Genomic DNA, 26,028 nt, shown 5'->3' on the forward strand with positions numbered 1-26,028 from the left:
ATTCTGGAACCTGTGACTATTCTAAATGTTTTTCTGCAAAATAAGCACTGAATTCACAAGTCACAATGACGAAGAACGACTGCTTTCTCTAGTTCTTTTACTATCGGGTTTATAGGGACCATTAATCCTTGAGTCCCATTACAATAAAGTCAAGTAAAAGCTCAACTTTTAAGTAGAGACCAATAGAAAACTCCACACAACAACAGTCTGAGGGAATAAACTGTACGAGGCAGTTAATATAAACGGCAACAAAACCGTATTTCAGCCACTCCTGACACTTAGGAAAGAAAAATAAAACCGAATGATTAGAACAAGGAAAACTCTAGGCTAGATATGAATTATATTGATGAGACATTTTAACAGGCAGCAAGGGACAGAGAAATTCATTCCTAAGAGAAATCTAAACAATGAATATAACGAAAGAGAACCGCAACTGGGCTGTTATACAAAACTGGGTTAGAGAGACAGACTACAAAACCACGAAAGACTTGTCTTCCACAGCACAATCTTGTCTGATTTTTCATCAAAACCACGTCTCTGAAATTTTCCAGGAAAGAAAATATTGGAGGTAAATATTGTTATTTCTACAAATTTAGCATCTTGTGAATTCAGAATGCAAAGACTTCTGTGTGGGGCTTTATTTTATAAGATTTTAGTACTTGAAGGTAAGTATCTTGGAAGAACTGATAAGAAAGATTTCATTTCTTTGAACTCTCCTACTTAACAGTAGTATTTGGAAGTAGTATTGCCTAATGGTTAAGACGTGGACTTTGGAGTCCAACAGACATGGTTCCAAAACCTGGTGGTCCCTTTGCTGGAAAACCTTGGATCAATCGCTGGACCATCTCTAAACTAGCAGTACCCTAATAAAGGTGTTACGAGTACTGAATGAAAATGAATATAAAGTAGCACATAATAGAGACTGGCAAAGAATCATAAATGGTAGAGGTCATCATCACCACCATCACCATCATTAAGAAGGTCTTACAGTTATGCTACACGAAGTATGAGAGTGTGTGGATCCATGATCGCAGAGGCAAAAATTATAATATCCTAGCTTCATGAAGCAATTACAGTCAAAATCACAGCTCCTGTGAACTTGTTTATAAAACTAAAGGAAAGGGGAAAAAAAAAACCCATGAATGATTAAGGTATCTGAACAAAGGAGAACTGATTATAGACAGTAAAACTCAGCAGGCTACACAACTTAGGATTCTAAAAGCTTTAGTTACGATTCTGCCAGTGCCGGGTGACTGAAAGGGAGAGGTCACTCATTCTGCTAGCACTACGATGAAAATGTCAATACTAACGTTAGGTAACAAATTACATACTTAAACAATCTCTCTGCTTATGTTCGGAGGTCTGAGGCAGTGACAAAGGCATTCCTGGAGATCACCTTGGATTCCAGGTTGAGTTCAAGTAAGCCTCGTGACCTTAAAGAGGGTAACGTGCAGACTCAAGAAGCAAGGCCTGAGATAGTAAGAAATACGCAAAACAACATGAAATGGACAATAAGCACTTTCCCAAAGTAAACAGAGATTCCACCAATTCAGAAATCAGAGACCACCCTCACCTCCAGTGGGCCAGAGTAAGCAGGAAGAGATTAACAATGCCTCTTACCTATCCTCCTGTGAATTCTTTCCAGATCGCCTCTTATTTTTAGCTTCTCGGGGAGATGACCGAATTTTCTTAGCTGGAGGGCCTGAATCTCTTCCATAATCTTCATCTAAACAGAGCATTTTTCAAATTCAATGAACTATATTATGATTTTTACATGTAGAAATCACCACTGCTTATTTTGGGAGATAAATATCTCTCAAGCTATTGAAAAGTGAGGGGGCAGGATTTCCCAAATAATTTTCTTTCATTTTTAAAAAATAAATTGTTTTCTACCCCAGTCCCTTTTAGTCCTCATGCGTTTACTTTAATATACCCATAGCCAAATATCTCTTTACCATTTCATACCCTTTTAATTTCTTAAAGATATTGCCATGTTTCAACATCTTCCTATTTACTTGAAAACTATTACAGTAATAAAGCAATACAAGCATTTTAGAATGTAGAGAACCCACAATTCTACAATCCTAACACAATTACTGTTATCAAGTAAATTACTTTTAAACTGCAGTATTAAATGCAGCATTGTGACACTTGAGGAAAATCCCTCCAATTTCAAAAGTCCTATAGAACTAAAGAAAATTATCCAATCTTAAAAATGGATCATTTCTTTTTTTAAAGACTTATTATTTATTTGAGAGAGAGTGTGACAGCATGAGGGGAGAGGGTCAGAGGGAGAAGCAGACTCCCTGCTGAGCTGGGAGCCCGACGTGGGACTTGATCCTGGGACTCCAGGATCATGACCTGAACTGAAGGCAGTTGCTTAACCACCTGAGCCACCCAGGCGCCCCTAAAGACTTATTTATTGTAGAGAGAGGGTGCACATCATGAAAGGGAGGAAGGGCAGAGGGAGAGGGAGAGAATCTTCAAGCAGGCTCCACGCCCCGCGCAGAGCCCGACGTGGGGCTCAATCCCACAATCCCGAGATCGTGACCTGAGCCAAGATCAACAGTCAGATGCTCAAATGACTGAGCCACTCAGGTGCCCCCAAAATTGACTGTTTCTAAAACTGTTTACTACACCATTATATTAACAGGGGAGAGATCTGGAAGTAGTCTGAAGCTTCAGCAAGTAATAAATGGTTGGACACATTATAAATTCCATTATGGAATATCACACAACCATTAATAGGAGTTTCTCAAATAACTTTTATTAACAGGAGAAATATACTCATAAGTAGGAGTGGGATAGGAGGGGGACAGAACCCAGAATTCTACAGCAAGACTTCAACTACATTTTTAAACAAAAGGTTAAAATGACCATGTGTTAGCCAAGGGACCTTGAATAATATTTCTGCCTCAATTTCCTTATCTGTAAGCAATAACAGTATTCCCCATTTTAATAGGACTGCTCTACTAAGGATTAAATGAATAAATGCAAATATTTAGCAGCATTTAATAAACGTTAGTATTTCTTCTGGGAGGTTGGATTATATGTTATTATTCTTCTTTACATTTCTGCATTTTCTAAGTTTTCCCAAAGTGCACATATTACTTTTATAAGTAAAATTAGATTAAAAAAAATAGTAAATGCATCTGGAAAATAATGAGAGTAAGGCATATTCTAAAGAAACCGTTTACAGCTCAGATTTAAGACATACTATTCAGGGACACCTGGGTGGCTCAGTTGGTTACGTGTCTGCCTTTGGCTCAGGTCATGATCCCAGGCTCCCTGTTCAGCGGGGAGCTTGCTTCTCCCTCTGCCTGCCACTCCCTCTGCTTGTGCTCTCTCCCTCTGACAAATAAATAAATAAAATCTTAAGGAAAAAAAAAAAAAAAGACAGAGGTGCCTGGGTGGCTCAGTCAGGTAAGTGTCTGCCTTTGGCTCAGGTCATGACCTCACAGTTCTGGGATTGAGCCCCGCATTGGGCTCCCTGCTCAGTGGGGCGTCTGCTTCTCCCTCTACCCCTCCCCACTGCTTGTGATCTCCCTCTCTCTCTCTCTCAAATAAACAAATAAAATCTTAAAAAAATAAAAATAAAAAAAATAATAAAAAAAGATATACTATTCATTCCATGACAAATTAGTTCACAATCCAAGATGTTTCACAAAATACTTTCATCTTACCTTATTATGCAAAAAACTTAAACTAATATAAGGTATGAGTTTTGCTGTGATTATAGCTGGAGACACTATCAACTAATAAATACTACATCCGAATTACTGAACATTTAAACTATGGAATCCAAAATCAGAGAAGAAAAAAATTATTTAAGTATTTATTATCAATGACTCACTAAGGAAAGTTAAAATCCATTCAAGTTCAACTTTTGTTTTGGGTGACACAGAGCCTGACATAATTTACAATTTATTGAAATCATGAAACTTACCAGCATCATCAGATTCCTGAAACTGTGAATAATCAACGACCTTTCTATTTCTGTAGAAAGAAGAGACTCTAATTAAGATAATAAAAATGTAGGACTTCACATGTTGTTACAGAAAAGCCTAGTTTAAACCAAAAGTATTTCAAACTACAATTCTCCTACAACTCATCTCAATGATAGCTCAAATACTAGTCTCTCCCTCAAAACCTCCCACCTCCCAAAACACGCTTAAACAGCAAAATGAGCCAAACTACCCTATGTATTCATTAATGACACAGAAATATCACATGTGCACCAAAAACTGTAAATGTTTTACATTTTTATTCTTACTGCTATATACACATACACGTGTATACCTGATAAAATTATTACTGTGTTTTTTCAAGGCAGAGTGATTTTTATATAATAGTTACACTATAATATACAAATTACGGTGACAGTAGATTAAGCCTTACATAGAAGAAACAACTGATCCATTCAGAAGATGCTTTTTATTAAATGGTCCATAACTAAAAATATGAAAGTCTCACAAATTTAGGTATCTACTTGACTCAATGATTTTAAGTACTTCCTATTAGGTAAGGCATCTTTAACAACTTGAACCAATCTTAATTTCCATTTTCCTACTTCATACTCTAAACGTTTAAAATTCCTCCTTCAGAGATATATAAAAGCTTCCATGTTAGTATCCAAATAGCCTGGCTTTCAAAAGAGCCTTCAAAGTACTGTGCCATTTAGATACTGAATAAGTGAACTGAAATCATTAAAAGAAACACGCCACCAACTACACTTAACCCTGAGCAGAGGAATACTCCTAACTTTATAGATTAAGACGCCATTTATATCCAAAGACAGGATGCTCAGAATTCAAGCATACATACAATTTGTATGTAATATGTGAAAATGAACGGTATAGGAGTGAATTCTGAAAACATGGGGCTTAGATGTGGAGGAAGGTACAGACATACCCTTGGCTTTGGAGAAGATAGGCTCTTACAGGGATTTTGCTTCTGTTTTTCTTTGGTCTACCAGCAATGAATTATCTTTTCATCGTACTGCCTCAGTAAGTCAAGATGCAAAACTATAAAATATGCTCTAAATATATTTTGTTAAAAGCAGCTGATTCTATAAACAAACGATACCACTGTATTAGGAAAGTTTATTTTAAAAACATCACTATCAATTCCACTTATATGAGATATCTAGAGCAGTCAAATTCAGAGACAGAAAGAATGGTGGGGGCGCATGGCTGTCTCAGCTGGTAGAGTGTGCAACTCCTGATCTTGGGATTTTGGTTTGAGCTCCCCATGAGAGGTAGAGACTACTTAAAATAAAATCTGGGGCGCCTGGGTGGCTCATTCGGTTGAGTGTCCGACTCTTGGTTTCTGCTCAAATCATGATCTCAGAGTCTGGAGAGTGAGCCCTGCAGCTGAGTCGGCTTGAGATACCCCCACCCCCACTTGTGCGCATGCTCTCTCTCAAATAAATATACAAAACCTTAAAAAAAAATCTTTAAAAAAAGAAAAAGAAAGAGGGATGGCTCAGTGGCTCAGTCGGTTAAGTGTCTGCCTTCGGCTCAGGTCATGATCCCAGGGTCCTGGGATACAGTCCTACATCAGGCTCCCTGCTCAGTGGGGTCTGCTTCTCCCTCTGCCCCTCCCCCCGCTCGTGTTCTCTCTCTCTCAAAAATAAATAAATAAAAATAAATAAAATTAAAAAAAATAAGAATGGTGGATGCCAGGGGCTAGGGGAAGGAGAGAGTAAGTTAATGCCATGTATGGAGATTGGGTGCACAACAGTGTGAATGCTTGCAACACTATAGACCCGTACACTTAAAAATGGTTAAGATGGTAAATTTCATGTGATTTTATCACAATTTAAAAAGAACAAAATAAAATGTTTTCTATAAAAAAAGACTATTTGGGGGGCCGAAAATTAAAAGTCTACTGTGTTTTAACAAAACAGTGATTTTTAATGACAGAAACTATGAAAACCAGTATTATGACTATGTTCTGTATTATTTAGGATCAAGAAAAATAGGACATGTAACCAGAATAAGAAAGTATCCAGAAGAGGGAGTCTGAAATCTTAATCTCTTAACAGTTAATATACAGGTTCTGAAATTGCAAGCACAGTAATTCTAGTTTATCCATGCTGGTGGGATTGCAACTGCAATAATGGTACAATTTCTGGGTACCATCTACCAATAGATATATTCTGTGAGACTATATGAAGAAGGGTAAACAGAGCGGCAAAGGGTAACCAGAATGGTGAAGGGTGTATCATATGAAGAGCAACTAAATGAACTGCAATTTTTAACTTGCCAAAGAGAAAACATGTTAGCTACTCTAAAGCTTTGAAAACAAAGGAGCAATAAACATACTGGCTTACTAGCTTCCCGATCAGAAGATTACGTGTGGGTTCAACATAAACAACTTTGTAACAGTTTGCTAATGATAGTTACTTCCTTAGTCTGTCACTAGGAATACTCCAGAATGGAATTCTAAAGTAAAAAGTATAGAATCTTTGTTAATAGGAATCTTGGGTTCTAGTTCTAGAACTTCGGGCAAATCACATAATTTCTCTGGGTCTCAGATCCTTCTCTGCTGGAACTGATGGCCTAAACTGCTGGACAGATCTAAAAAGTTATCTATAATTTTTTTTTCAAGTTTAAGTAATCTCTACACCTAACACAGGGTTTGAACTCATAAACCCGAGATCAAGAGTCACACACTTTTGCAACTGAGCCAGCCAGGCACCCCTATGCCATAAATTTAAATAAAATTATTATTGTAGTTCAAGGAAAAAGTTTTCCTCAATTGCAAATGGTCAACTATCATTCTGTGTATCACACATCTTAACTCATATCACTGTACCATTTGTTTTCTTCACTAATCTGACCTTCTTGAATGGTCTTATGTCCATTTCCCCCCCACATTTTTCTCTTTTCTTTCCTTCCTTCCTTCCTTCCTTCCTTCCTTCCTTCCCTCCCTCCCTCCCTCCCTCCCTCCTTTTTTAACCACAGAGCAAGGTAAAAAGCAGACACTCAAATATTTCTAATTTTTTGCTCTTAGGGCCAAATTTAAGAGCTCTGTTAGAAATCTAATTTTAGGGGCGCCTGGGTAACGCAGTCGTTAAAGCGTCTGCCTTCGGCTCAGGGCATGATCCTGGCGTTCCGGGATCGAGTCCCACATCGGGCTCCTCCGCTGGGAGCCTGCTTCGTCCTCTCCCACTCCCCCTGCTGTGTTCTCTCGCTGGCTGTCTGTCACATAAATAAATAAATAAAATCTTAAAAAAAAAGAAAAAAGAAAAAAAAAAGAAATCTAATTTTATAAGATACTTGAGAGGATAATATCCAATCTCCTTAAAGTCTTTGAAGGCCTTATCTTTTGCCACTTAATCAAGCAACCCAGAGGTTTGTAATTCCTCCAGTCAGGTTGTTTCATACCAGTTGGTCATGCTTCTCCTTGGCCTACATTGCTGCTTGCATCACTCCCACTCATACAGGATACAACCTCGCCCCTCTCAACACTTTAATCCTTTACTGATAGTATAACTATACAATCTACTGAATTTCTGTCTTAGCTAAATGTGAACTTCTTGAGGACGGGGGTTGTCTCTCCTACATTCACAACACCAAAATCAAGAAATGCATTTGATGAGCAAATGGACTTGGCATCTGCAAAGGGTCAGGGTGGGAAAGGGTATCATGAGACAGGATGTATGTGGCAGGCTTCAGCCTATCAGACACTTATTTCCCACTGCCTTTAACAACAAAAGAAAATTTCGTTTCCTCCATATGAAAAAACTAGTTATATTAAACCTAAGAAATTAAAAAGGCAACTATTTAGTACATTTTCTCCTATTCTAGTTTTCAACAAGCAGACCTACCAAAAAAAAAAAGCCATGTAGACTATACTGATATTATAGAAGTAATCAAATATAAATTTTTCAAAATTAAATTCAGAGGCCACTCCCTCATTTGAAACACAAAATATTTTACCTGCAATTATGTGAAAATGGCCAAAATTATCAGAATCAGCTGATGAACATAATAAATGTCATTTATCACAGAAACTATAAAATCCAAGTTAAGCAAAACATAAATATAGAAGTAAATCTATCTTAAGGATAACGAGGCCAAAAAAAAAAAAAAAGAATGCATCCATCTATAAATGTTAGATGAAAAAGAAAAAAATAATTTAAATAAAGGATCTGTGATAACAAGGGTCATTCATAATAACTCATTATAATGATTTATAATAATAATTTGGTTCATTTCCTGCTTTCTAAAGATGCTTCAAAACAAGAGTAGAAATACTATTCCATTACTTGCAGATTTACCTTGCTTAGGCTGGAAATCACTTTTAATGAACGTACACTAAAAATTGAGGAGATATAATAGGATGGAAACACAACATTTATGAGTAATATTTAAGTCTACAGGCATGAGAAGTTCTACTTCGAGTTAAAAACAAAAAAACATCCTTACTTCCTCAAAATACCATTCCTGGAATTAAATGCCGAAATTAAACCAATCCTTCAGTGTAAAATGAGCACCAACAACTAGGACAACAACTAGAACTGGGAGGACAACGCAAACTTTCACTATAGCATAGAAGGTTAAAAACACAGATTTTTGAAGTGGGTTTAAATCCTGGCTCTGCCACTTACTAGTTGTATGTCCTCTAGCAAGTTACTTCCCCTCACTGAGCTTCAGTTTCCTCATCCGGAAAATTGGAATAACACCTATCTCTCAAGATTGTTGTGAGGGCCAGCTACAGAGCCAAGCAATAGAGAGCAGCTATCATTACCTGCAAGCACTAACTTGTTCCACCAGAACACCACTGCAGTTTTGAACATACACAAGTAACACTTTTAATTATTTGAACATGATGATTTACTGTTTTAAAATATGTATGTCCTAGGGAAAATCCGTGTGTAACTTTTGACTCCTCCCCCCAAACTAAACCACTAATAGCCTACTGTTGACTGGAAGCCTTATCAATAACATAGCCGATGAACACATATTTCGTATGTCATACGTATTCCTACAATAAAGTAAGCTAGAGAAAAGAAAATGTTATTAAGAAAATCCTACGGATGAGAAAATAGATTTATAGTATCGTGTTGTATTTACTGAACAAATCTGCATAAAAGTAGACCCACGTAGTTCAAACTCAGTGTTCAAGGGGTCAACTGTATAGGAACACAAAAACTTCAGTTAAGTGCCTGCTCTTAGTTTAAAAACGTACATGCTCTGTCTAGATTCTAAATGTCCCTTGCTCACAATAAACCAATTCCGGCATGATCACCGGAGGGCTCTGAGATGAGAAGTCCCAGCTTTTGCCTCAGGTTAAAGCGCAAAAACCAAGGGTAAAGTGGGAAGCCAAACAAAGAACACGAAAAGATCCGGTTTTGGCACCAAATGTGGGTAACTCAAGCAACTGAGAAGCAATAGGTTTCTTCCACTCTCTTACTCATCAACTTCTTTCTACTAAATACTGAGAAGTCTACACCCAAATGCTCTTTCTTATAGCAGCGACTGTCTAAGACCAAAACAATGATATTCGTGAAACAAGAGGTACCTCCAACCAACATTCTAAAAAGTCAAGGATCAGTGTTTGAGTTGAAAATTATCACAACTTTGAGATGTTACCTAACCTTCTCTTTTTTTTTTTTAGAGGCGGAGACAGAGAGAAGTGAGGATGGGGAGAGGGAGTGGGTGAGGGAGAGAGAACCTTAAGCAGGCTCCATGCCCAGCGTGGAGACCAACGAGCCTGATGCTGGGCTCGATCTCACAACCCTGAGATCATGACCTGAGTCGAAATCAACGGTCTGACGCTCAACCAACTAAGCCACCCAGGCACCGCCGCCCCTCCTTTTAAAAGTAAGCTCTTGGCCCAACGTAGGGCTTGAACTCATGACCCTGAGATCAAGAGTTGCATGCTCTACCAAATGGGCCAGCCAGGTGCCCTTAAGCCTCTTAACTTTACAGATGAGAAAACTAAAACCACATAATCCAGCTCTAATTTATAACAAGCCTGCGCATCAAAATATGGAGATGGGTAACAAGGAAGTTCTGGGGGAGGAAGCAGAACTTCCAAATATAACTAAATTATTGACACCCTAAGCTTCATACTACTTGAAAGCACAAAACCATTTTCTCAAGGCAAACTGGGGAGTCTTTTAGTACATCTATTACATTATTAAGCTCCATCAACAGAATATACTCTCATTTTTACCCTGAAGTAGTTCTGGTCAATGCAGGGAAGAAGAATAAAAAAAACCAATCCACCTTGCTAACTTTCTAGAATTTAACAAGTTCCTCATTAGGCACATTTGAAATTTGAGTTTTGAGAGACCTAAAATAACCAACATTGCTCTTTTCACTAATCACCTGGGTGGTAAACATCACATTCAGTCAGATGAATGAGATCCTGTAGAACAATGTTTTTCAATTGATAGGTCACAACCCACGACTGGGTCCTGAAATTTATTGGTGTATAACCAGCATTAAAACAACAAAGCAAATCAAAAACATCAGAGAAAACTGTACTTAAATAACAGTAAGTTCCTGAAGCTTGTTTCAGGTGTTTGTGTTCTTGTGTGTAGTGACCTCATCAAACAAGTTTGAGACCCACTGTTTTAGAATAAAAAGTGGATTGCAAAAAGAGATTTCTAAAGTCCTTATTATTTTTACCTTTACAAAAAACAAGTTGTTAATGATCCATGGCAGCAAAAGAATAACATCCCTTCCTATTTTAATTTCCTACCTTTTTAAAAAAATTATTGAGCAGGCTCCACGCTGGCTGTAGAGCTCAACATAGGGCTTGACTCATGACTCTAAGATCAAGACCTGAGCTGAGACCAAGAGTTTTTTTTTTTTTTTTTTTAAAGATTTTATTTATTTATGTGACAGAGAGACAGCCAGCTAGAGAGGGAACACAGCAGGGGAGTGGGAGAGGAAGAAGCAGGCTCCCAGCAGAGGAGCCAGATGTGGGACTCGATCCCATAACGCCGGGATCACGCCCTGAGTGGAAGGCAGACGCTCAACGACTGCGCTACCCAGGCGCCCCGAGACCAAGAGTTTTAACTGACTGAACCACCCAGGCGCCGCCCCCTTTAAAGGACTGATTGACTGATTTAGAGAGAGGGCGGTTGTGTGGGGAGGAGCAGAGGGAGAGGGAGAGAGAATCTTAGGCAGGCTCCAAGCCCAGTGCAGAGCCCAAGGAGCCCGTCTCGGGGCTGGATCCCATAACCCTGAGATCATGACCTGAGCTGAAATCAACCGACTGAGCCACCCAGGTGCCCCAGGTTTTATTTATTTTTTAAGTAATCTCTACCCTCAATGTGTGGCTTGAACTCACAACCCGGAGATCAAGAATTGCATGCTCTACCAACTGAGCCAGTCAGGCACCCCTAATTTCCTATCTTTTTAAAACACTTATTTTTTCAAGCTTAAGCACTCATAAAACTTATCTAAGTCTGGTGGCCAGGGGTAGGGCAGGAGGTATGGTGATATGGTGATGATGACGACACCAGGTGTATTATATGTACTAGAACTACTGGACTTCAGACAATCTAATCCAATCTTATCCCAAACTTGTTATCCTAGCAACAAATGTCCCTAGAAGGGAATCCTGAGAACCTCTCATGACCTTCCAAGGCAGCCTATTCTAAGAAACTCCAATAATAAATACTTCAAGAAGGTGAAATCTGCCTGTAAAGTCCACTCACCAGTTCTGTCATGTCTACCTCCTGGATTACCATGTTTAAATCTAACGCCTCCTCCAGAGTAGCCCTTACTTTATACGGCAGTTTCCACTTTTTCTTCAAGGCTCAATACTAGGGTTCCTTCAGCTCCTCCTCATGACTTATTCCAAGCATACTCCTGACCTAGTCGTTACCCCGCATACCACCCGGGATTTAGTAAAGTCTATCAAGAAGCGCCCCAACCTAATCATAACAACATAATATGGTTTACAAAGGTGTATGTGGAGGACAGAGGGAGATCAGGATTACAAACTTCCTCCTCCTACCCTACTCCGTGTTCATACTAATGCAATCCAAGATCTCAATTGCCTTTTGGGCTGTTATATCACACCATGTACTGGATGTTGCAATTCCATTAACTAAAGCCTCCTGTTCTCAAGATCTAAAACCTTTTTGTACTTCAACATATTATTTATATTTCTCAACTTCCCATTATCTGCAGACTTACTCAACATAGGCCAAGAACAAAGTCCTTTAAGGCATTAGTGGAAATATTCTTTCAGGCACACCTCAATCTATTCATCTGCCTTCTCTGGGTATGGGTACTGAGGTCCAAGTCCTTCACAGTGAACGAGCATTCTGCCTACATTTCTTCATTTTCCCCATAAGGACCTCATGTGAAACTCCGTCCAAATCCCTGGTGAAAGAAAAACTCGTGAAAGGGGGCTCGTGGGTGGCTCAGTCAGTTAGGGTTCCAAGTCTTGACTGCCACTCAGGTCATGAGATTGAGTCTCAAGTTGGGGCTCCAGGCTGGGGGTGGAGCCTGCTTAAGATTCTCTGTGCCTCTCCCCTGACCTGCCCACTCACTCTCTAAAAAGGGAAGAAAGAGAAAAAAAGAGAGAGGGACACCTGGGTGGCTCAGTAGGTTAAGCGTCTGCCTTCAGCTTAGGTTATGATACCAGGGTCCTGGGATCAAGTCCCACATCGGGCTCCCTGCTCAGCAGGGAGTCTGCTTCTACTTCTGCCTGTTGCTCCCCCTGCTTGTGCTCTCTCACTCTGACAAATAAATAAAATCTTTTAAAAATTTTTATATAAAAAAGAGAAACACAGTATTTTTACAGTATTCTTTTACTCTAATTAAAAAAAAAATGGGTTCGTTTAAACCAATGATAGTTAAGCTTTTAAAAAATAAACCTTTTTTGTTTGACCGAAATATTCCCAGGAACCACAAAATAAAACACAGCTAGTAAAAAGTAAAAGCAGCATTACAAGAGCATGAAGTTGTCTTATAATTACAAATTTAAAGAATTTTCTCATTATAGATTTTCCCAACTTGTGTTCTGTCAAGACAGGTTTTCTAAAGATTTCCTGGCCAGATCAATTTGGATATTATCACCTCCTTAAACAAGTGAAAGCTCTGAAAGTCTTGCATTAAAGAAACCTGTGTAAATTTCGTCTCTAAAATTACCAATATTTTAAAAACAAAATGTGAATCCAATGCTTGAGATATCCCCGAAAGCCAGCATTAGGAAGACTACTGACCCGAGACTGGGTTTTTGTTAACCCACGCTGAATTTAAAATCATCACAACAGTAGTTAGTATGATGCACCAGATACTTCACCTCAATTCTCATTTAATCCTCACAATCTCACAAGAAGAGCTAATAAACGTGAATTCAATTTTATCTGAAGAATCTAATGCTCAAATAGGCTCAGTAACTTTCCTAACACTGCAAGTTATTAAGTAGTAAAGCCAATTTTCCAACTCCAGCCCATCTGAACCAATACTCCACAAGGCACTGTTGTTACCTGTACCACCTCTCAAACCTTCCCTTCCTGATCGTTCACAAATCAAACTCCTCTATAGAATGGAGACCACGAAGCTTCTCCTATCTACATAAGGTTCCTGTACCACCACACTACCCCTTAAAACTTAGGACATTTGTCTCTCTCCATTCTTCTATTCCTCAAAGGTTATTCATATGCCAAATTTTCTCAGGACATTAAGAACATTAGTTCATAAAAGTCAGGATACCTGAACGCAATTAAGGGTAACTTCTTATGATTGTTTCATTCATCTTAAGTTTCAAGTTCCTTTTGGCTAAGATTTATTCCTTTGATTGTATCTTGTTATCGTTCTGTTACAACTAAACGCAAAATTCAAAAAGTCACAAGATGCAAGAAAACAATAAGTAAAATAAAGTGAACATTATAGGAAAGCACTCCTAGGTTTTTCAGATGGTGTTTCTAATTTCTGCAGAAAAGGGGAGTGACGGCGTTTTGGAGGATGAGCCAGGCAGGTGTTTATTAGGTCACTGTCATACTCCCCTACCAAATCTTTTATCCACTTGCTCATGTTGCAGTCTAGATGAATAAATACTAACTCTTATATGACACTTATTCCCAAAAAATACTCAAGTTCCACCATACTCTCTCCATATAGGAAAATATTGTTTAAAGGTCACAAACGCAAATTTCAGGGAGTATAAAATAATAAATAAAATGGGCTAGAATTTTCCCAACATGTAAGTTGAGTGTAAAACCTATGCATTTAGGTCAGAGAAACCTCAAGGCGGTCAGACTGAAGGGGCCTCAGATGCGCACACTACCCAGTAGAGTCCTGTCTGCAGCAGTGTCTCGGGAACCTCAGTGGACTCTTGCAGTTGTCTTAACTCAACCACCAGGCACAAATCTATCAGGTTTAGTGACTTATTACAATGAAGGCAATGGCCCATCAGAAGTGTGAAGTACCTCACCATACAGAGGAAAACAAAAGCATTTGGGGAAAGGTAGATTTTAGGGGAAATTTAAACGAAGCAGTATCTTGATAGGCTCAAAGCACAGGGAAAATGTGTTTAATGGAGTTAACATCTGGTCTGACCACAAGTGGGTCCTATTTCTTGGCAGGGAAGTTAAGCTGGCTGTGGAATTGGGTCCAGGAGCTCCTCATCTGAGGCTCTGAAGGTGTAAACTGAGTTCTCCAAGTCAAAGGGACCTAGCTCTGACGGAAGTGTGGTGTTTCATTCTTACTACTTTCAAACAGCAAAGTTTCTGATAGTCTCTGCTTTGAGAGAATCATTTCTTAGGAGGAAAGCAGTAGTCACTTGAAGGAGGATTGTTTTAAGTCTTACAGCTACAACTTATCTGTGGAAGACAGCCAGCCATGTTTGTTATCCCAGCCCAATGAATGGCAGAGTGGATTTTTTATTTCTAGGTAGAGCTAATGTTTACTTTCTCAAGTAGTTCATCTTCTGGGTCATTTTAGCTTGACAGATGAAATCTCCTTGAAGATCACCTTGCTTAGCAAGTAACTGGAGAGGTGCACAATTCAAAAAACAGACGTGCACGAAGCAGCACCTGAAAATATGCAACACGAAGCACAAACCCTCTTTGGCAACCTGTGGTCTCTTTGCCTGAAGTATTTCAAAGACCTGTAATTATGGCTATTTAGATAGTAGTTATCTAAAAATATGGCAATGCAATTCTCTAACCATCAGTTCTACTCAGAATCTAGATAGAAATAGTTTAAAAAACAAAACAAAACAAAACAAAGGGATGCCCCAGTTTGACCAAAGTGGCTCTATGCTAAATCCAGTGTTTTCTATTGTGCACAACATGGCGGTCTGTTAAGTGCTAGCTCTAGTCTCAACAATCCCAGAAGTTACTTCTTCATAATCTGGAGTAATGAGGTCATATTTATTTCTATCTTTGCAGCTGAGAATTTAAAGATGCAAACAGAAGTAACACTTCACAGCATACTCAATAGCTTCATTATTATTAAGTTCAAGTAGTCAAAGTTTGCAAAGGAATCCATCTGGCTGCGCATGCAGGCTCTAATTCTTACTACCTCCAGAGGAGCGCCAATCACAGGACTATGAGTCGTGTCCTAGAATTACACAGTACAGTGGTGACCTTGTTTTGTATGTCTGGGGAAGACAGGCCATATACAAAAACAAATAAAACCCATTGCCCTCTCTTTATTCAAAATTACTTTTTCCTTATTAATTTTATTTCTAGAGTTGAAAGAAACCTATGAAAACTGTAAAATGCTTCGTAAAGGCAAGCTACTATTATTCTAATGGAGTTCAACATATCTCCATTATATAAACCTAAGACCAGAGCCTACATTGCCTGATCCCCGGGTTTCTTTCTCTGCACCACGTTACCGCCCCCCAACAATTAGTTTTATTTAAAACACTAAAAATTCAACCACTTACCTTAGTTTGTAACTTTTGTCAAGTTAAATCAACTCCAATTTTTAATCAATCTTAATTTTCCTTCTAATTTTAACACACTAAGTTTTATAATGGGTGTTAACTTTCCATATGCCATGTTTTTTCTTTGACCTTTATTTTTTTTTAAAGTGAGCTCTACATCCTATGTGGGGCGTGAACTCATGACCCCAAGATCAAGAGTCACATGCTCTACTGATTGAGTCAGGCAGGTGCCCCCTCTTTTTGTCTTTTAATGTGATGTATCAGTTATAGATTTTAAGTTTCGTTCCTGGACAAATCCTACTTGATCATACTTATTTTTAATACACATTGGATTTGGTTAGCTAATACTGTTTGGCGTTTTTGCATCTATACTTGTATGTAAAATGGGTCCATTAATTTTTTTGTAGTGTCCTTCAGGTGGCTTTGAAATCTGTTCACTTAATTTAGTCAGGGAGATTAAATGCCCTTGTATTACAAAATGTATACACACTGAAAGCAACGTTCACATTTCCTCCAAGTGTCACACTATTTCACTGCTTTTCCCACTCAAGTTATATTCCTTTAACTCTGTCACATATTCTCCTATTCCTTCCAAAGAATTTTTCTCCCTTGTCCCCCATTTTAAAGTTGGTCCTCCCCATCAAAGTCCTATTATGAACTGTAACCCCTTCCAAAGACGGCAAAATGCACTATTACCATGAGAAAGAATAACACCCTGTGGTAGTGTGTCTCATGGGGAAGATCACATTGGTTGTGGGTTGGTCACACTTGGATTTGAATTCCTGCTTCACCTCTTCATAGGTGAACCGGGCCTGTTAACTTAGCCAAGCCTCAGCTACCTTACAGATGAGATGGGAGTAACATGCATCTTGCTTGAAGCGTTGTTTGAAGAATGTGAAATATGTGTAAAGTTTCTGACAGAAAATTTGGCACAAAAAGTTGCTCAGTAATAGTTCTTTTGAGTTTTGATGTGATTTTATCTTTTCTAGATTGAAGGCTGAAAAAGTACTTCTGTTAAAGGTCCACAATCTCTAATCCACAATTTAGGAATTCAAAAAATTCTGAAAACCAAATATTTCAGGTTTACCTGAACAATGAGAGGGCTTTTTAGTTGCTTTTTTTTTTTAGTGTGAAAATTCAGTTTTATTACAGAGATATTAAGGTGTTTGATTACAAAAGTACTACTGTGGAATTCACTGGTGATGGCCCGTTAATGCACAGTACAGGCACCATTACTTTCAAAATTTTTGAAAAAACTGAACTTCCAAAACAAACATGGCCCCAGTGATTTCAAACTACACAGGGACTGTGGACCTATACTACATTCTATGTGGAATCAAATATAGTAAATGCAAATCTAGTAGAAAGGAGAATAGCTAAAACTCATGCAGTTTAAATACAGTTTTGCTACTATTTCTATACTTTAATTCCTTTGGCTCCAAAGTCATCACTGGTAAATTGAAGGGACTGGACTTATGAGTTCTTTTCAGTTTTTCAAAAACATACATTTAGTTAAAAAGTATCTCTGAAAATAGAGTTGAACAGAACTGCTCTTATTTAAAACATTTATTTAAAATAATTTCATATTAACCAGCACGAACCTATGCTTTCACATCTAAACTTTCAAAGTTAAAGGTTCCTTGCAATCTCAAGTACTAAACAAAAGCCACCAGATATCAAGTACATTTATGGTCCGAAGAAAGGAGCAAACATTGATCTGAATGACTTGGATCATTTTCAATAAGGGAGGAGGATCTTTGGAGAATATACTAAACTGAATTTCGAGAAACCTGGTTTCTAGTCTGGGCAAGTCAGTAAATCTCTAAGCTTTCTTTCTCATCTTTTACAAGTAATAGCATTTTCCTTCCTTCCTCACAAGAATCACGAAAAGTACTTTGAAAAGTTAAAAAAGTGCCGTACACTACAACAGCATCAATACTTACCAGGCCGAAGGTAAAGCGATTATTATTCAGAAAGGGTGAGGATAAGCAGGCCTGAGAATTAAGAAATCTAGGTTCGAGGCCCAGCCTCTGCATCCAGGGTATGATGCAAGGCACTTCACTTGTCTGGGTCCCCATTAAGCCACTTGTAAAATGAATTAGCCTAAATTTCTTTCTCGCTCCAAGACTATAATTTTATGCTATAAAATTGAACCCAAGGCCTAAAATATTTGAGCTCTCATTTATACACAATGAGTCAGATGCTGTAAAAGGTAGAACAGCAATTCTGTGTGAACAAAACTACTTAGGTGTGTTGCACACACCTCTATGCAAAAACCTGCTCCTGCTTATCAGTTCATCATTCCCTAGACATGGAAATTGGTGTCAAGTAGCCATTAGTACATTTCTAACTCTTCTTTCAATGCTCAGGTTAGTATTAAAATGAAAATGAATAATACTTACAGTAAATATGAACACAAGAAACATCTCCAAAATTATATATAGGCCCTAAAGGGCAGAAACATGCCCCAAAAGAAGATGCGCTGACACTTATTTTTCAACTTGTGTTTTTTTGGGTTTGTTTTTAAACAGGTTGATCATTCTGATATCTGGTCAATGTCTATCATTAATTTTTTGTTAAATGCCCTCAGGTATAGAGATTTTTCATTTTACACCTTGGAACAAAAGCACTTCCCTAAGACAGGACTTTTTTATTGCAAAATTTAACAAACCACCAAACTCAAGTTTAATTATTTCTGCTTTATTATTGGTCATGAGTATATTAAAAACTTTTTAAAAAGTTACAAAGACTTTAATCACTAAGATATATAATCAGAAACCAAGTTGCTTTAAAATTAATAATATGAAAGTGACCCCAAAAGCCAATATATTAATTTCATTCTTTAATTAGGGGCAAATAGACAGTTGAAAATACTTTTAACAACATAATGAACAAGAAAAAATTTGTGAAGTCACAAGGCCTCCAAAAAACGGACAGACCCATGCTCAATATAACCCCACCTGGTGATATAAAAAAAAAAAAAATCAAGGTTTTCAAGTAAAAAAAGGTTCTGTTCGTGCTCCAATATTTAAATCTGGGAACACAAATTCAGGCAGATGAGTATAATAAAGTCACAACAATAAGATAAAAAGTCATCAAAACCTAGTGAACCGAAGTTGAAAGGTATAAAAAAATAGTCCAATTTCACCACACAGTAATTTACTTCCAGAGACAGGAGATCCAATCCAGATGAATCAAATCTTTATTACGATATTGTCTACTTAACCTGATCCTAAAGAAAATATTCTACATAAATTGATGGGATACATTGATCAATTTTCATGCCAAAAAAAAGTATGCATACTATAATGTGAAAAATCTATTCAGACTCCTTGCCAGAAAGTGGGCAAAACTCTTCCCGGTGGCGATGATGAGTTATCAGAGATGCGGGTAGAAATTAGAAGGCAGAAAAGCAGTCAGGTAGTTAGTTAGCACTCTCCTCATGCCCACCCCGAGCGTAGAAGTATGCAGTCCCATACCACCACCAGTTGGAGACGGATGATCTAGTCAGGAGATACAACGGTGTGGAACACAACCCTTTCCCGGGTTCCAAACCTCTCTTTAGAGCTCTAGGTCAAAATACTTCCGTTTCTCACAAAACTTGGAATGAAGAAGGGGAAGCAACAACTGTTAAAACATTTTAAATCTAAACCTTTACCTATTTATCTAGAAAACACTATGCGAAGCAGCCAATTCCTTACATCGAAAGCGTCACGGACATACATTAAAAGTAAGTTATTTGCAACAGCTCTCCTTTTAAAGGCCTCAACACATTGGATTAAGCCACACCCCTCCACAAATGGCACATTCCATACAATAGCCAGGAGGACGGCAAAGGGCGATTCCACCGTCCGCTGGGGAACAGCAAACTTGTTGAAATTCTCAGAATCAAGTCTATTGGTTGCCTGAATCTAGTCCCTTTATTATTTCGGTTATTTGGGGGATAAGAGAGGGTTACAAAAACATCCGAGACACGTACGCCGAGTGTGCGTAGAGACAGGCAGCGGGAACGAGAACCACACGGGATTTGGGTCGTGCTGTTAACCCGCACCTTCCTGAGCAGGGACATTTCCCCGAGGAAGGACATTTCTAGTCGGAGGGAAACAGCGAGCTCGCTGTGGGGGAGGGGAGCAGTTAACCCGCTCCGAACTCCGAGCTGGGGGGGGGGGAAGCAGCAGTCATTATTTTCCAGGGCCCAGTCCCGAGCTCTCACTTTTGCCGGAGGGGAAAAGAACGGGTCCCGCCCACGCCCGGCCCAATCCGGGAGGCGGGGCCCTGCAGCGACCCTGGAGGACAGAGGCGGGGCCGGGTGGCAGTGCTGCCCCTCCCCCTTTGTATGGAACACCCCCGTCCGCTAGAGAAAGAGAGCTGAGTTCCCTCACCCCCACGCAAGCAGAGGGGACAAGGGGCCACACGGGCATCTTAGCCCCTCCTCACTTAAGGTGGGGTGGGGAGCCGAGCCCGAGTCCGACTCGGCCGGTCCCCTCGCGGGCTCCTAGGGGTTGGCCCCGAGGAGGTGGGGCCTGGTGGGGACGCTGACTTCACACCCCTCCCCCTCCGGCCGCTGGCGGTTCAGGGAACACCCCGCCCGCTCCAGTGCGGCGGGTGGGGGAGGCAGCAAAGCAGCCCGGAGCCCTGCAGCGGCGTGGGGCGGGGAGGAGCGCGCGCATGGGCGCGCGGCCGCCACCCCCGCGCAGCCCCGCGCGCCAGCAAGGCCCCCCACGCTCAAGGGCGCGCGCGGGCCCCGAAAGGGAGGAGGCCGCGCGTGGCACCGGAGAGGGCCGACTGCAGGCTTCTGTCCCCCAGTCCTTCACCACTCACCCCCAACCCCCTCCATCCCGCTCCAGGCCTCGGACTCCGCACTGACCTGACAGGCCGAGACATGTTCGCTGTCGAAACAGGACCGAGTCGAGAAGCCAAAGACCAGGACCCCCCCCACCCCGCGCGCTCGGCGCCCCACCCCCCCCAACTTCGGCCGATGGGGCCGCTGCCGCCGAACCCCGAGCTGCTGGCTTCTCAAACTCTGCTGCTTCTTGGTTCAGGGCCCCTTAATCAGACGAGCCCCCCGCTCCCCCGTCTCTTCAAAATGGATGAATCAAACCAGCCGAAAATGCGCCAAAGCCGCGGTGCAACCAAACCCACTAGAGCCTGTGGGCTCCGCCCCATCACTCCCGGTCATTGGCGGTTTCTGCCAGATGCGCCGAGCTCATTAGTCCGTTTGAATCATCACGTCTCCCAGACCCCGCCCCGCGCACTGATAGGCCCCGCCTCCTCCGTGGGGTCCTGTTAGTCAAGATGCTCTGAGAGTGCACGGCCGCAAAACAAAAATGGTCGCTGCTTGGCCCGCCCCCTGGTTTCCACTCCGGAATTGCAGATTCGTTTTGGGTCGCATCTTGGAACGACTAGAAAAAAAGATTTACATAGGGTTCAACGTCATTTAATGGTAGTTTAATGATGCTTCATTTTGCCTGCCTTGATCATCTAGAATCTGCACTAATAGAAAAACCCGTGGGATAGGCAGCTGATTCGTCACTAAGGGGCTGCTTCAGAATTGGAGGGAAATTCCATAGGTTCAAAATTTTTGACCTTAAACGCGTTAAGTCCTTACCCCTGGCTTCAGCATTAGCCCTCAGGGGCGCCAGCCACTGTTGGAGCAGAAAGGCAGGATCATAATCAAGGAATAACTTCACTCCCAATTTTCATTCTCCATTCTGGACCTTGAGATCCACTTCAGGGTCATTAGAGTCCCAGTCTCCGACATTACTTCAGGGGCTTAATAATGATTAGAAGCATGTGCTCTGCAGCCACAGCGTGTTTTGGTTTGAACCTCAGGTCCACAGCTTAGTAGTTGTAAAACTGTACCTCACTGTGCCTCCGTTTTCTCAAGTGTAAAATGGGGAACAAAGATACTTACCTCATAGTGTTATTAGGATTAAATGAGTTGAAGTATGAGAAACCCCCAGGACGGTCACCGTGCACAGTAAGCAGTGTCTAAGTATTTGTTATATTCAGAATTTGAAAGATGACCTGATCTTGGGTAGGAGTGGGCTCAAGACTCAAGACAAACAACCTAGGGTCACTTAGATCATTCCATTTAAACTCATGAACGTTTGTTGAATGCCTAAAATTCTCAGAGTTAGAGCTGAGGATCCCTATGGGAATGACTAAGGTTTACTCCACCATTGTAAAATAAATTTCAGTGCCTGCCACAGACAGCCTGTTAATAACCAACTGAAGATACACTCCATAAACAAACAAACCTAACACTGTCTGCCTCCCAAAAATCTCCCCTTATAAAATCTGGCTTCTCTAAAGGAAGGGAATGGCATAGTCCACCAGTGAAGCATTAAACAAACTATCTTTTCCCTTTAGCCATGTCACTCTACCCTTTCTTCCCTGAATTTGTGTGTGTGTGTGTGTGTAGTAAAAAAGTGCAAACAATAAATTCACCATTTTAATTATTTTTAAGCGTATACTTCAGTGGCATTAAGTACATTGACATTGTTGTGCAACTTTCACCACCATCCATCTCCAGAACATTTTCACCTTCCTGAGACTCTGTACCATTAAACACGAATTCCCCATTCCGTCTCTCCCCAGACTTTGGCACCCATCATTTTACTTTCTGTTTTTATGAATTGGGCTGGGAACCTCATATAAGTAGAATCATACAGTGTTTATCCTTTTGTGTTGACAGATCTCACTTAGCGTAATGTCTCCCAGGTTCAATCATGTTTTAGCATGTATCAAAATGTTTTACTTTTTAAAGGCTGAATAATATTTCAATGTATGTATATACCACATTTTGTTTCCCCATTCAACTGTCAGTGGACACTTGGGTTGCTTCCAGATTTTCACTACTGTGAATAATGTTGGTGTGAATATGGGTGTACAAATATCTCTTTGAGCCCCTGCTTTCAGTTCTTTGGGGTATACACCCAGAAGTGGAATTGCTAACCATATGGTCATACTGTTTTTAATTTTTTTAGGAATCTCCATATTATTTTCCACAGAAACTGCACCATTTTCATCCCCACCAACACTGCGCAAGGGCTCCAGTTTCTCCACATTCTTGCCAACACTTCTGGTTTTTCGGTAGTAAGCATCCTGAATCAGTGTCCGAATATATTTTGACTAAGTATATAGTCAAGCATGAATGTCAAAATGCCAGTGCAGAGACTGGGGTGGTGCAGTGATCATCAGTGACTTTGCTGAAGGTTGTTCTATTAGGGAAGATTGCTATTGTTTTAGAAAATGGCTTTATTTAGTATTGTGAGATGAGGCAGAGAGATTCTTGTTACTCATTTATTAGGTAATGAAACGAACTGGCCATAGTCAACATGTCCAGGCAGGTGGAAAGTTCAGGACGGTCTTCCAGGCCTTGCCCATCTAGTTTAGTTCAAGGCCAGTTGATAGACGGCCACTGAATTAAGGCTCTTCCTCTTCCAAGGTGAGGGTCATACCTTACTCTCTCCCCACTTCAGCTTCAGCTAACATCTTCCCTCCATTTGCTTGTTCATTCACTAAATATTTCAACAAACACTGTCTCTTAAGAAGAAAGTAACTGAAGATTTGAACTTCTAGTTTACTTTTTAGTGGACAAGTACTGAATTATGCCTTCAGGAGCTCCAGTACTGTCTCCCGGGCTCCCAGAATGTGGAATGCAGTCTTCAAGGTCAGTTCCCTCTTGTTCATCCCCAAATGCTCTGCCCTAGGCACATGTCTCAACCACAAGCAGTTTGTGGAAACTGAAGACATCATACGATAGGCTAGACTGTAAAAGCACCATCAGACAATGCTGAGCGGACAATACACATCATAAAACTATGAAAAACTATGAAAACAAAAAAGCTAAGGAGACAGAAAAGGCAGTCATTTCTTTTCCCTGGAAATGAGATTTAATGGGCCTTTTAAACTCAATTCTTAATTTCCCTACTATTTTAGTTATATTTTGGGAAGCAGTCTTTTCCTTCTCCCCTTAGGGTTTAAGACGCTAAGAAGTGGCAGTGCTGGGGTGGCGAACTGAGGACTCTTCCCCGTCCCTAACAAAGACCCATTTCCTTCAAGGCTATGCTATAATAGCTGGGTGATTTATAACAAATTTTGGGCACTTACTCTATGCTGGGCACTTGTACTTCTGTGACTTTATGAAAGTCATCCAACTGGAACTAAAGACAGACACAACTTCTACTGACCGCAGGAGCATAGCAAGCCACCTGTCTTTGAAGACCCTCCCAAGAAGTTAAAAAAAACTTCTCCTAGACTTTTTTTTTTTTTTAAAGATTTTATTTATTTATTCGACAGAGATAGAGACAGCCAGCAAGAGAGGGAACACAAGCAGGGGGAGTGGGAGAGGAAGAAGCAGGCTCATAGCAGAGGAGCCTGATGTGGGGCTCGATCCCATAACGCCGGGATCACGCCCTGAGCCGAAGGCAGGCGCTTAACCGCTGTGCCACCCAGGCGCCCCTAGCCTTTTTTTTTTTTTTTTTTAAACTTCTACCTCCAATCTGGGGCACCTGGGTAGCTCAGTTGGTTAAGCATCTGCCTTCAGCTCAGGTCATGATCCCAGGGTCCTGGGATCAAGCCCCACATCGGGCTCCCTGCTTGGCGGGGAGCCTGCTTCTCCCTCTCCCTCTGCTCCTCCTGCTTGTGCTCTCTCTCTCTCTCTCTAATCAAATAAAATCTTTAAAAAAATAAAACTTTTACCTCCAATCTGCTGACTCTCTGCTCCACCATACTCATAAGAAAGGATGGGACAGAAGGGCTATGCGTCTGGTTCATCTTTCTACAACCCCAGAGGCTGAGTAGCCTTGGAGATAGGTTCATGGTTAAGGAGGATGCTCCCCTGCCCTCAGATCACAGCCAGAAAAAGACTGGTCCACAATCAATTTAAATGTTTAATTTCATTTTCTTGTGTATATTCCTTCTGTTCCAGATTTCTATCTTCCTCTCTACTTTAAAGAGTGTTAAGAGCTAAGGTTAGGTGGATTTCTGTAAATAGAGATTTTGTTTGGGTTGTGGGACTATGCGTGGATTGGATTTTTCTTCTTCATTTTCCTTCATGAGATTTAAAATTTTTCATTAAAGTATTAAAAAATCTGTAGACCCGGGGCACCTGGGTGGCACAGTCGTTAAGCGTCTGCCTTCAGCTCAGGGCATGATCCCAGCGTTCTGGGATTGAGTCCCACATCAGGCTCCTCCGCTAGGAGCCTGTTTCTTCCTCTCCCACTCCCCCTGCTTGTGTTCCCTCTCTTGCTGGCTGTCTCTCTCTGTCAAATAAATAAATAAAATCTTTAAAAAAAAATAAAAATAAAAAATAAAAAAATAAAAAATCTGTAGACCCACTTAATAAATGACTCTTCGTTTCTGTCATACTAAGCATTCGTTATATGGAAAAAATTCAAGGATGTCACCACCAAAACACACACACACAAATGAGAAGCAGTGTATTCTGTAGTAAAGGGTCATTTTCTGGAGTCACACTGCTTGAGGCTAAAAATCAGTTTGCCACTTGCTAGCTGTCTAACCTTAGGCAAAGCCTGAATTTTTTTCTGCCTCCATTTCCATATATATATACCTATCACAGGGTCATTGTGAAAATAAGAATAATCCATGAGCAGTGCTTAGGGGAATACTTAGCTTATAGCAGCGCTCAAATGTTAGTTCCTGGCGACAACAGCTGAAAATGGAATGGTGGTTAAAATCCCTGTACTTGCAAATAAGAGAGCTGATATTCAAAATTAAACGATAGTCACTGCATTTGGGTGACATATCTTAGAAAGTGGAACTTGCTGAGTACACATCTTAGGATACAATGCACTGCATGCTACTCAAACTGCACTTACTGGGGCCCCGAATTTAATACGGAAGCATGCATGTCTCCATTCCATACATGAACATGGTCTTAAAAGCTAACGCAAACCAGAAGTCCCAAACCCCAAAAGGGTCAGTTCTGTTTCTCTAAATGTTTGGACTGATTTTCCTTCTTTAAAGAGTATTTAAAAATTTTAAGTCATCTCTATACCCCAGATGGGGCTCAAACGCACAACCCTGAGATCAAGAGTTGCACACTCCATGGACTGAGCCAGCCAGGCACCCTTGGCCTTATTTTCTAAAATACATTTTTCAGGTCAAATGTTTCCCAGAAACCTA

The 26,028-nt window shown here is 40.4% G+C and overlaps 1 protein-coding gene across 2 annotated transcripts in view; it reads right to left on the bottom strand.

Moving 5' to 3' along the window:
* Window positions 1-21,050, bottom strand: part of NUCKS1 (nuclear casein kinase and cyclin dependent kinase substrate 1) — a 31,732-nt gene extending 10,682 nt beyond the window's left edge. Inside the window, exons 1-3 of one of the 2 annotated variants that reach the window (XM_026480507.4) lie at window positions 20,744-21,050; window positions 3,947-3,996; window positions 1,621-1,726 (exon numbers count right to left, since the gene is read on the bottom strand). In XM_026480507.4, coding sequence (XP_026336292.1) covers window positions 1,621-1,726; window positions 3,947-3,996; window positions 20,744-20,760 — 173 coding nt within the window. In that variant the 5' untranslated portion in view covers window positions 20,761-21,050. The remainder of the gene's footprint in view (window positions 1-1,620; window positions 1,727-3,946; window positions 3,997-20,743) is intronic. The other variant, XM_026480506.4, reaches the window with a different exon arrangement.
* Window positions 21,051-26,028: the final 4,978 nt, after the last annotated feature.

This window comes from Ursus arctos, unplaced genomic scaffold (assembly GCF_023065955.2).
Source record: "Ursus arctos isolate Adak ecotype North America unplaced genomic scaffold, UrsArc2.0 scaffold_2, whole genome shotgun sequence".
In the NCBI taxonomy this organism is placed as follows: domain Eukaryota; kingdom Metazoa; phylum Chordata; class Mammalia; order Carnivora; family Ursidae; genus Ursus; species Ursus arctos.